This window comes from Lepisosteus platostomus, chromosome 9 (assembly GCF_059453375.1).
Source record: "Lepisosteus platostomus isolate fLepPlt1 chromosome 9, fLepPlt1.hap1, whole genome shotgun sequence".
Taxonomy (NCBI): domain Eukaryota; kingdom Metazoa; phylum Chordata; class Actinopteri; order Semionotiformes; family Lepisosteidae; genus Lepisosteus; species Lepisosteus platostomus.
The window spans coordinates 57,758,070-57,769,940 of record NC_142619.1 but is presented as its reverse complement, the minus strand read 5'-3'; the positions used below and the strand labels follow the sequence as shown (position 1 = coordinate 57,769,940).

Sequence of the window (11,871 nt, the reverse complement as noted above, 5' to 3'; positions counted from 1 at the left end):
CTCCTCAATTGGTCTTTTTACTGTGTAGCTCTTGTTTCAAGGCCCAAAATGCAGCACATCATCTCCCTGGGAGTGGGCTTTTTTATATAATCTAACGGTAAGAATGTGGTTGATTTGATATTTTTAATAAAAAGCAAAATATATCTTATAAAATGGTGTTCTCTAGTAGCTGAGGACAAAATGATCTTATGCTCGCAAAACAATGTATGGAAGATAAAAAAATAACCTGTATGTAGGACACGGAATGTTTTAGGTCCACACTCTGTGAAGACGATATGAAATTAGTAAAATCCTTTCTATGGCTGGCATAGTAATAGTGTAGCAAAATAACATGTTACACAGTTAGTTCTGAGGGTCATGTTTTATTGACTGGAATTCCTCTGTGGTGGCTGGTCTTTGAGAACATAGGGAGGTGGAAGCTGGTACCTAGGAGGAGACTGGGAAGGCACCGTGCTCCTCTGGTACGGCCTCTGTGTGTGGGTTAAGGGCCTTCTGTGCAGCCGTTCCTGAGGTGGATGAGACAGGTTCACCCACAGCTGCTGAGGCGAAGGAGGAATGTTCTGGAGGAACAGAGGTGGCTTCCTCGGCTTTAATGTGTCCAGTTCAAGATGGCAGCTTGAGCAGGACGGTCTGTCCGAAGGCCACAGAGAAATAGATTCAGAACGTATGATACACTCACATGCTTTGCAAGAGCGGAATATGGCTACCATCAGGACCAGCGATAGAAACAAGCCAAGCACAGTGAGCAAAGCGATCACGAGGGTTGGTATCCAACGATACCTGTCGGAATGGGCAATGGCACCAGTAGGGCTTGGAGACTCCAGGTCAGATCCACGCAGGCACATCCCCCCATAGGTCACGTTCTCTACTGACCTGATCCTGAATTCTGGGAGCATGGCCTGAGAGAAGGATGGCTCCACGTCGCCCTCTAGAGTCTGCATTGCAGACAGCAGTCCCTGGATGTTATGTTTCGGGCACAGGCTCTGAGCTTTCTTGTCCTCCTGACACAAGGTGACATTGTGCCACGATACTACAGTTGAACCCGGCTGGAGGCTGGACACGGAGATGTGACTGCTGCCTGTGTCATTGAAATATTTGGCCATTTTATCGAGAAACAGTTCAATCTTCCGCCTGTCTTTGACGAAAGAGTGGAAGCTGTTCATAGTCCTGATGGTGTAGGTGTGGCAGGGCTCGGAGAGAGGATGACGAAGCTCTATGGTAAAAGGCAGCTCAGCTGAAAGACCACCTGAGTCCCTCGCTATAAGAAGGAGTTCCTGGGGGGAGTACAGCATGTCACTGTCTAGTGGGTAACCAGACAGGAGTCGATGTTTGTGGTCCAGTGTCAACCAGGACTCTGGGCCAGAGGGAGACCCGTCTGAAGGCCTGATCTTCATCGTTAAGTTGTCTGCAGTCCCATCTTCTGGATCTGAGAACGTGTCTGCCGGTATGCTGAACTCAAACAGGAGCCCGATTGTGGCAATCAGGGGCTTGATAGGCCTTAGAACTAAGGGTGAGATGTTTGGAATATCTGAAAAACAATAAAACTGCACGCTTATTTTTAATGCAATCGCTTTTTATTCCTTGCTAAAGCCTTAAAGCTGTAGATTTCACAAGCCTGATTCATACTCTTGGTATTGGGTCATTTAAATTGCTCTTCTGATAAATAGTGTACACTCTCTGTATGATAAAACTTATAACCCAGCTACAAAGAGAAAATGCTTTGTAAAGAAGTGGCAGCGTCTTAATATCAAGGAAGCTTTTGTTGTTAGTAACCGTTTTTCATAAAGAGATAATCAAGCAATTCTACTCACAAAGTTAAATTAGGCAGCACTTATTGTAAAACATTTATATTGAAGTACAAATGCACGGTGTTTAAAAATACTGCAGATGGTTAACATTGTTTTAATTATTTTACCTGCATAGCCTGGTAACAGGGAGGGCAACTGAGTTGTGAAGAGAATGTCCTTGACAGAGCTATAACTTTTTGTCGTCTCTCCTAAAACCGCCGAAACCAAGAAGGAGGGAAGCTGGCCAGAGGTGTAGGTAACAGGACCAAGTGTCAAGAAGGAAAATGATCCATGGAGGCTCGAAAGCCTGATATCTTCTGTTTGGAGCATTGAAGTGCTGGACACCCCTGGATTTAGCAGTGTATAGTTAGCAGGCACAGCAGAGAGTGGCAGAGAAAACCTTGTGAAGTGAGTATTGGATTGACTGGATACAGGTATTCTAATGGGGAGAGTAACACTGCTTACTGAAGTGATCTGCCAGAAATATGTGCTTGTGAAGCCGAAGCTAATTTGTTGCTGGTTCAGGGAAGTGGGTACCAGATTTAAAGTGGACAAGGTTCTGGGGAGTGTTCTTGGAGTTTCTGGCACAGCAGGGACTCTTGTTGCAGTATAAAATGTTGGGACTTCTGTTGGAGAGGTTAAGATGGAAACTCCTTCTGTAGGGCTTGGAGCAGCGACCTCAACAGCTGGTGTTAAAACTGGAATGAAAGATTCTGCACCGGTTGCAGGTTTTGTCAGGCTTGACTCCAAGTCCGGGTTCGTTGTTTCATCTTCCTTCAACCGAGTTGATACACTGGGGAAGTGGTAGATGTAAAATGACGTCAAGTGATCTAAAGTTTTTAGGGGCCTGAACATGTCCATTGGTGTGGTGGCTGCAGTCCTGGGTGTCAGCAGAATATGTCCTGATGGTAAAGATGGAGTGATAGAGACACAGCATGAGGGGGTTCGACTCTGCATCTGTAGCCAAAAGGACTTTGTAACAAAATCTTCTGACACTGACTTTTCTAGTTCCTCTATATGAGTCCTTGTTAAAGAAATTGTTCCCTGTGGGGTTGCTGGCTGTTTGGAATCATCTAATATGCTATGAAAGGAGTATCTCACCAGTTTGCTCGAAGTCATTTCAATAAACGGCAATGATGGAGTTGCGTCTAACCTCTCACACAGCCGCGTTACCTCAGACACTGGCTGAACAAGTTGAGGTGGATCCACTTCAGGTGAAAGAGAAGGGGTTGAGGGATATGGTATTGGAGTCAGATCCAGCCAAGATTCTGGGTTCTCTGAAGTGCTGGGAGGAGGCATGGCCTTTGTCTGAATTGTCACAGAATCTGAGAGTCTGGAGAGAACAAAGTCGTTGTAACTTACGGCGATTAAAAGTAAGGATGGCTCCAAAACTGAGGATAATCTGAGATGAGGTGCGTCTTGTGAGGGTAATGCAATAGTATCCACTGAATAATCTTTTAGTAATCCTATATCTTGGCTGACCTCTCCGAAGAAAGGAAATGGGCTTTCGGTTATTATAGGAAAGCTTGTTGCTGGGCTGAGAAGCAGCATGGAGTGATCGTGAGTTTCAGTTATCCCATCTTCCTCAAACTCTGCAGGACCTATTGCCGAATGCATCATGCTTGGTGTTCGGACAGTCAACGCATCTGTAAGCAAAGCCTCTAGACTGGTGTGTCGAGACACGAGAGGTGATTGCAGGGGTCTTTCACTGTGTGCACTCTGATTCTCCCTGGAGCTGCCTTGGCTGAAAGCATCTTGCCCTGGATTGCATAAATAATATAGAATTCAATGAACACAGCAGAATACCAGGGGATGGAAAACAGTTACATGTCATGTTCTTTATGAACTTCTCAGGGATGTGATGTATTGACCAAATACATTTTTGTATAGTTCTCTTTAAAATAGTTTTCTTATACAAATACCTTTTGGTATACCTTTCTCTGTTAGTCAGTTCTGCAAAGGAAACAGACGACTCTCTAGCTCTGAGTTTTGACTGAAACGACAAACGCTCCCTACCAAACATGAAAACAAATTAATTTCAGTGCAATGCACAATGCAGAATGACAACAGAATATTTTAAAACAAGAGGTTAAAACCTTCTGTACATACCAATTGTCTCCGTGTCCTGATGTGACTGAGCTGATTTTGTAGGTATCGTAGAGGTCCTCTTAAAAAGGTTTTCACTGTCAGGAGCCATTAGAATGCTTTCAGGAGCATCCTGTCGAGTAAGTGTAGGGAATAGGCTTATACTATCAGTGTCCGTGTAATAAAGCTGAGTCATTGGTGTGCCAGGGGCAGCGACTAAAACCACTGACACTGTGGAAGAAGTGCTGGACAAAACTGACGTCCTCTGCATTTGGAAAGCTGCTGTATGCCAGCTTTGCTGCACGCTACTGGTTGACATGGTTGACTTTCCCAACGTCACTTGATATGATGTTGTTGCTACATCTTCAGAGTGGAGCATTGGCCAGGAGTCCTCAGCCGGTGGCGTCAGAAGATCTATAAAGGGTTTTGAAGTTAGTTTAATGTGTGTCCCTGTTGAGCTAAGCTCTGGCTCAATCACTAATTCAGACGTTTCGGAACGTGACAGTACTGTCTGAAGAGAGATGCTCTTCACATGCTGGGATTCAAGGCCCATGAGGTTTAAATCACTGCTGTATGCTAGAAAGACTGAACAAAGCACAGCTGATGAATAATAACTCTGGATAGTTTGAGAAGAGGTCTGTAGTGGTGACATCTGGGAAAGCAATGAGGTTTCTTGACTCTGGCCTACCATTATACGTGTTGCGATAGTCATGTGCCCCGTGTCTGTAGTTGATATCTTTAGGTCTTCTGCCAAATAGTCTGGAGTAAAGAGACCTGAAGGACAGAGCCTGAGATACATTGTAGAGAACTCTTCATTGGGCCTAGTGAGCTCTGATTTCAGTGCAGAAGAAACGTCCTTTTTCTTGTCTTCAGATGACCTTGTAGTTGAACCCATGGAGGGTGAAATCCCTGTGGGATAACCCTCATTATTAATAATTTCTGTGTCTCGCACATATGTGGATATTGTGGTCATACCCATGTAGGAATAACTGGGTTTCATGGGAAGGGTTGCTGAAACATAGGTAGGTGCGACTGGTGTCATCACTGGGGTAGGGGTATTAATGAGTTGTCGACGCTCCCTCCTCCTGTGTTGAGACCCGCCTCCTCCCCGGGTGAAAACCCTCCAGCCTGTCAGGTGGAGGCCCAGCAGATGGGAAAGGTGTCCTGAGTCCTTGCTGTACCTCAGCACCCGAACTAGTTCAGAAACCATTTGAAAATCTCCACAGCCCACTGGCCAGTAAACTTCCACGGCGGCATGTGTGTCAGGGGAGTCCCCGATACCAGTGTCCTCTGTCAGGAGGGTGCTGTTCTCCAGCTGGAGCTCTGAGGGGCTCCTGAAGGAGCGTAGCTTGAGGGAGAAGGGGTCAAGGCGCAGGTACTCCCCCATTGTGGAGACGAGGAGCAAACGCCTGCCAGCACTCAGGGAGAAGACATCAGCCTGCAGGATGATAGCTGAGTATGTGACTGTTTCACCTGCAGGGCATCCCTGAGAGCTTTTCCTGTTTAAAACAAATACATATGCTATATATTCACATACGCTTCAAAATGTATTGTAGTAGCACGTTTAGTACTCAACCACTTCTTAAAATAGTGAGTTGAATATTTTAATTTTTGTCCTTTTTTTCTTTTGCCAGCATTTTGTAGCAATAGACTTATCTTGTGTGTTTATTATCATTTATTACGATATCATTTAGTACATGATAGGAGAGCTGTTTCCCTTTTGCATATTATAGGTTCATTTTTTCCAGAAACAGTTGTGAATCTGTCAATCTTCAGGAAACATTAAGACCCTAGCAATGCATGTGCCAAACTCTTTGCTATTTCTTCACAGAAACTGCTCAGGCTATACAAGGAGCCTGTTCACTGGAGTTGTTCAACTCTCGCAGTTAATTTCTGTTGCAAGCAGTTTTTAATTGAGCTTGCTTATTACCAAAACAACACCGATAGCTAGATACCGCAGTTCAGTGAAGATACGGAGCAGAAAAAGCCAAAGAGTCAGGACTCGGGAGTCAAGCAAGGACATACAGCAACTATGGAAACAAGCAGCTGTAGGAGCTCTGAATAAAAAATCTTAAAGCCCTTTTACTGTTCTAAATGTATTCAATCTTAAATATAAGAAGGCTAGATCCAATACTGAGCATTAAAAGAAACCTAGTGTTATTTGCATATCTGTATGTTTTTTAAAGTGGAAGTATAAGGCCATTGGATATTAGTTAATTGTTTAATGACCTGATGACAGTGAGACACTCGAGTGACTATGCCTAAGCATGAAGTTACCTCATTAGTGAGAGAGCAAGCTATGCCCAGATAATGAGGTGTTTTAACTTTTTAAATGTCAAGCTGTGTGAAAATCAAGGAAGAAATCACAGAAAGAAAGCGAGTGGACTGACAAGCAGTGAAGCAAAGTCCTCTTTGGTGATCAATCACCACAGTGAGTGTATGGCGTAGATGAGCAGCCCAATACACTGTTGACATACAAAAGACCAGTCAGTGGGCGGGGACGGGTCAGATCTGATGACCGAAGCAGGAGTTTCTGGTCAATACAGAGCCCCACTTGTAGTTGTTCATGGCAGCCTGACTGGATAATCAGGATAATCACCTGATGCCCTTCCAGAGGACTCATCCGGAGGCAAAAACTTTCCAGCAGGACACCCTCAGCCTGTTTGTGCCACACCAACTTTCTTGCAAAGCTGAGAGGAGGACAGCCATGCTGGGGACACTCTTATCACCAGACTTATTTCCCACTGAACAACTGTGGGAACAGCTGGCTGAGCTGGATGACATGAGACACCTGGGAGTCTGTGACATGCTTGTCCAGGGTCTACAAGAGCAATGGCACAGAATCCCACAAGACTGCATCTGCAACGTGGTGTAAAGCAGGTGTCACACATGTACAGCTTGTACTGCTTCCAGTGGTTTAACACACACTAGAACCTTGTGAATTTCAACAGTAGACCACCTGTTTGGAGATATGAAACAGTATAATGAATGCACCTACGACTTGTCTGTCCAATCAAATGTCAGGGTAGCTTCTGCAAAAAAGAGTTTGTCACTTTCCTGATAAGAGGTTTTTGAATTTGTTGCAGGTACAGTATAAACAATGTTTCTTTTGATGCTCAGCATATGTGCAGTGTTTAGACTGCAATGTTTTAAAAGTCTGTCTTAAACATAGTACATGAAAAAACACAGTAGTTGTTGTTAGCCTAATTTGTCTTTCTTTGTCTGTGTTTTTGCCAGGTGCTTTAGTTTCCACCCAGCTTTCAAAGACATGCTGGCTATTTTAATTGGTGCCTCTATATTACAGTATATGTATACTAGAATGAAAGAGCCCTGTGATAGAATGGTGTCCTGTCCTGTGTGCAGTATCACTTTTGCCATACTCTCTTAGGATAGTGTCTGTGTCCCCATAACAAGATCCGTTGTCTTTCTGATAATGGATAGAAGATTTTTATTAACTTGTAAGGTTTATTACAGTGTTAGAATTCAGTGCACATTTGTAAATTCAGTTCATAACAATGCATCTGTATGCTGCCCGTTTTTTTAAACGCAGCGGGTGAATGTGGGGGATTCAGTTATTGTACCGGACATAATTTCCTGTGTGTTTTTGTCAGCAAAAACTGTTTTTCTCATGGTATGCAGAGTTCTTATTAAAGAGGAAATATCATAGCTTGGCAAGAGAATAATTTTGTATTGTAGAATTGTAAATCAAAGGATTGTAAATCCCCCCCCAGGTTTACTGTAGCTCTGCTTCAAAGGAACGCAGCTTCAACAGCCAGAGCTACCACCCATGTGCTGACGCGTGAACACTGCAAAGAAACGCTCTTACGTATGTTTATTTCGCCAGTCAAGCCTCCTGAGGGAGCGGGCTTTGAGACTGTGAGTGCCGTTGAGAACATGCAGGTGAAAATGTGTTGAAGGAGAGGGCTCCTGTCGGCAGTGGCCCACTGCAGTCACAGCGATGGTGTAGTCCCCTCTCTCCTCGCTGACCGCCAGGCCCTGCAGGCTCTGAGTCTGGGGGTTGTAGTCCAGCCACCTTGGCAATTTATCGATGGTGCCAGCTAGGGAGACCTGTGAGTGAAGAGTCATTGACAGTACAGGTCTCTCAGGCCACATTTACACTCTGAGCAACCCCCTCCATCCGTCCATTCATTCATCCGTCTTGTAACATCTTCATCCAGTTCAGGGTCGTGGGGGAGCTGGAGCCTATCCTGGCAAGCAAAGAGGTTCATCCAAGCAACCTGTTAAAAATTCCCTTTTAAAAAAGGCCTCTCTACTATGTTGCTGCTGCTTCGATGAGACTTTTAAGACATGACTCACTAACCAATAACAAGCATAGTAAAACACACACGAATGATTTGAGAACTACAGTATATCAAACAAACAGAGGCAGATCGGTTCACATGGAGGACAGTCCACTATTCTGGGGCTGGTGAAAAGCAAAGCACTTTTTATGTTGTAGTTGGGGCAACCTTGTCGTGAAAGGTGCTTTATAAAAATACATTGAAAATTGAATTGAAGAGTTAAGCCTTCTCAATTCTCAGCTGAAACACTGCAGAAATCTCAGTTTCTTTTTCTTTGGAGGAATTTGGAAGTGCAACTGCAAACAAGTTTACATAGCAACTGCATAGTTTACATAGTCCTGCATGTTAAAAAACATTAAAAGGTCTGCCATCTATAGTTCTGCCTACAGTATAAATTATTTATAAAGACATCACATTTCTTTGGTAGAATTGGGACTATAAATAGACTACTGTATATCAAAGAGAGAGGAAGTTAGTATAGACATATCTCATCTCCTCCACCTAGAGGCACTGGTCTTGTGTGTTTGTGGTTTATACCTTTACACTTACCTTTTCACTAAATACCAATATACAGAAGTTTACACACCTTTGTAAAGTACACTATGGTACATAAGAGATATTCACCAGATTAACTTTGTCTAGCCTTAAACACGGATGTTTAAAAGTTGTATAATGCATTGGTAAGGCTTTGTTTAGAATATGGTGTAAATATTTTGTAAATTATTATTGCCTTGGAATGTCCTACACTCACAGGCTGAAAAACAGAATCTTTAAGATCTTGAACAGCGAAGACTGAGCAGAACAGATACAGAATTCCAAATCTTAAGAGGCTTTGGCAAAATCAGCCCAGCAGATTTAATTATTAATAATGATTCCTCACACTTACATAGCACATTTCTGGATAATCCACTGAAAGAGCTTTACAGGTAATGGGGACTCCCCTCCACCACCCCCAATGTGCAGCCCCACCTGGATGATCAAATAATAATAATAATTATAATTATAAAAATAATAATTGCTTACACTTATGTAGCGCTTTTTCTGGACACTCCACTCAAAGCGCTTTACAGGTAATGGGGACTCCCCTCCACCACCACCAATGTGCAGCATCCATAGATGGCAGCCAGAGTGCGACAGAACGCTCACCACACACCAGCAATCAGTTGGGAGGAGCTCAAAGTGATGAGGCCCATTCATAGATGGGGATTATTAGGAGGCCATGATTGGTAAAAGCCGGGGGGAGATTTGGCCAGGACGCCGGGGTAACACCACCACTCTTTTTGAGAAAAGTCCTGGGTTTTGTTGAGAACGAACAGTGAAAGACAAGCCAAAGGACACAAGTGGATACTGTGTAGAACTGAGAACATGAAGCACTGTTTTACCCAAAGGGCAGTGAGAGTGTGGAACAAGCTACCCTGTCACGTTGTTGAAGCTTATGCCCTGGCTGTTTTCAAGAAACAATTGGATGATGCTTTTATCACTTAACTACTAACTACCAAACAGGCTAGGCTGGCCCACACGGCCTCCTCCTCCTCTCCTCCTCTGGAATATGTCTTATGTTCTTCACAACTGATCCTGTAAGCTTAACCACCCTGCTGTCTGACCCCGTAATGTAAACGAATGTGGCTGATTAGCATCAACTCAGGCGAGAGACCACTGGCTGGGTGAACGATAACTACAGAACACAAACACAAAATAGACACTTACTTACCTCATAGTCTTTAACGGGCCCGTGGAAAGCAACAGGGGGGATAGGGTGAAAGAACACAGTCCCTGCGTCGACCTCTTTGTCGGGAATCCCTCTGAACACCCTGACTGAGTTGCAGCTGTGTGGTCCTACTGTGATGTGGCTGCACATCAGACAAGACCAGAAGAAAGTCTCCAAAAGTAGTGGCCTGAGTGAAGACAGAGGAGCCCTGAAAGGACGTAGACTAGCCATTAACCCACCACCTCGCATATGGAGGAATCTGCTCGAACTGCATCCACAAAGACAGAGGTGATGCAACAGCCTCCCGCAAACTGACCTCGTACACATCTAAAGTATCATTTCCGCTGTGCAGTTGACATAACCGTCAATCTTGCGCATGTTTAAAAGGAGAAAGAAAAATTGACCAAAAAAAATGTTCTCACCACTTCGGCTTGAATGAATTAAAAACCATAAACGGATCTAGAGCTGATGGTATCCCAGAATGTGTTAAACCAATGACACACGGGGCAGCTGTCGGCAGAATTTAATCTCTTCCTGTTGCTAGGGAAAAAAACTCCACAAATCGATATTTAAACTGCAACTACAGTAGTCATTTACTGCTATAGTAGAAATATATAAAACATGCTCCTTTCTGCATCTCCGTGCCTTTGTTCTTTATGGACAGGTCTCTGTCTTTGTGTCTCCCGTCACCAGGTTTGCTGTGTTGCTAGGAAACCGAGAATGCTTCGGGGCCTTCTGAGGGCTCCTGTAACAGACCACCTCAGTATCTGACTGATGTGCAGTGTAAACAGAGGAGGCTATAGCTCTCTGCTGCCAGTAATTTTTCTAGGGTCCAGTTCTTCCTAATTCTTTACTAATGTATTTAGAATCTAGATGTTCTTTTGGTGGGACTAAATACATAAAAGGTGGTAGAACATCTATACCACGCTGTGAATGATCACAAAACCGATGGGAAAATGTTAGTTTATATTATATTAAGGTGTCACTGTACTTTATTACCACGAAATCTCTGTAGTGGAGAAATGTCAAAAGGAAATACATCATTGCAGCCTCCTTTTATCAGAATCAGAGAACGTCTCTCTGTACTGCCTCATTACACAAAGAAACAGATTGAAATTTTACAGATGAAAGATGAAGTCTACTTAAACGTTAATTTAGAGGATAAAGTGTATGTTTAATATTTATTTGAATGTGGAATTTGAGTATAAATTACCTATTTTTATACCTATAAGAGATTTTTATTACTCTTAATGATTATTTGACATGCTATTTGGGAACTCAGTAATTGAGTAGAATTGTGGAACTAGTAATTTGTCATTTAAAAGTTTAAAAACATTTGTTCTCTTCCTTTGCCCATTAGGTGGTGCCATTAAGGCATACATTAAAATCTGTTTTATCTTAGTCCATCTCTGTATAATGACTCTGTTCTGCATAATGACTAAAGTACTTCTCTATATTAAAAAAATATGCTTTGTGTGGTCTTGTAATTGGGTGTTAAGCATCTATTAAGACCATAAATGTTAATGTCAAGAAGATGTCAGAGCTTGCTGTTTTCACTAAGTATGAACACTAAGTAATCCTTTACCCCACATGATACCGTCACTATGTCAAGGTGAATACTGAATATACTGGAGTATTACAACCCAAATTTATACCAATTATATGTAATAATGTAGGTATCTAGTGTCAGCGCAGAATTTCATCTGAACACGTTTCCATTTATCACTGCATTCTGTTTGTTGGATTTACTTTGAAACTGAAAAACCTGAGATTCAGATCAATACTCTGTTGACAAATTAACAGACAATATACTTTTTAAGTAATTAAATTAAGAAACAGTGAAATGTATTTAGGGTGTCTTAGAATCTGGAGACACATTTTCAGAAGTGAGAACTTTCAAAAAAAGTGAGTAAAAAAAACTGAGGGAATAATAGTGCATGGCATGGAAAAGTCTGTGAATGAGAGATTACTTTTAAAATTCACAATTTGA

General features: G+C 42.8%; 1 protein-coding gene across 1 annotated transcript; it reads right to left on the bottom strand.

Moving 5' to 3' along the window:
* Positions 1-141: 141 nt before the first annotated feature.
* LOC148655316 (uncharacterized) lies at positions 142-10,575 on the bottom strand. Its single transcript, XM_088645820.1, has 5 exons — positions 9,885-10,575; positions 7,699-7,940; positions 3,897-5,371; positions 1,916-3,547; positions 142-1,528 (listed from the first exon to the last, which is right to left on the bottom strand). Exons 1-5 carry the CDS (start codon positions 10,206-10,208, stop codon positions 363-365), a joined length of 4,839 nt encoding a protein of 1,612 aa, XP_088501946.1. The 5' UTR covers positions 10,209-10,575; the 3' UTR covers positions 142-362.
* Between the last annotated feature and the right edge of the window lie 1,296 nt (positions 10,576-11,871).

Coding starts and splice junctions, on each gene's coding strand:
- LOC148655316 (XM_088645820.1), bottom strand. CDS start 10,208: ATGTGTACGAGGTCAGTTTGCGGGAGGCTGTTGCATCACCTCTGTCTT. Junction 7,941..9,884: donor GGCCCGTTAAAGACTATGAG/GTAAGTAAGTGT, acceptor CTTCACTCACAG/GTCTCCCTAGCTGGCACCAT. Junction 1,529..1,915: donor CCTGTTACCAGGCTATGCAG/GTAAAATAATTA, acceptor ATTGTTTTTCAG/ATATTCCAAACATCTCACCC.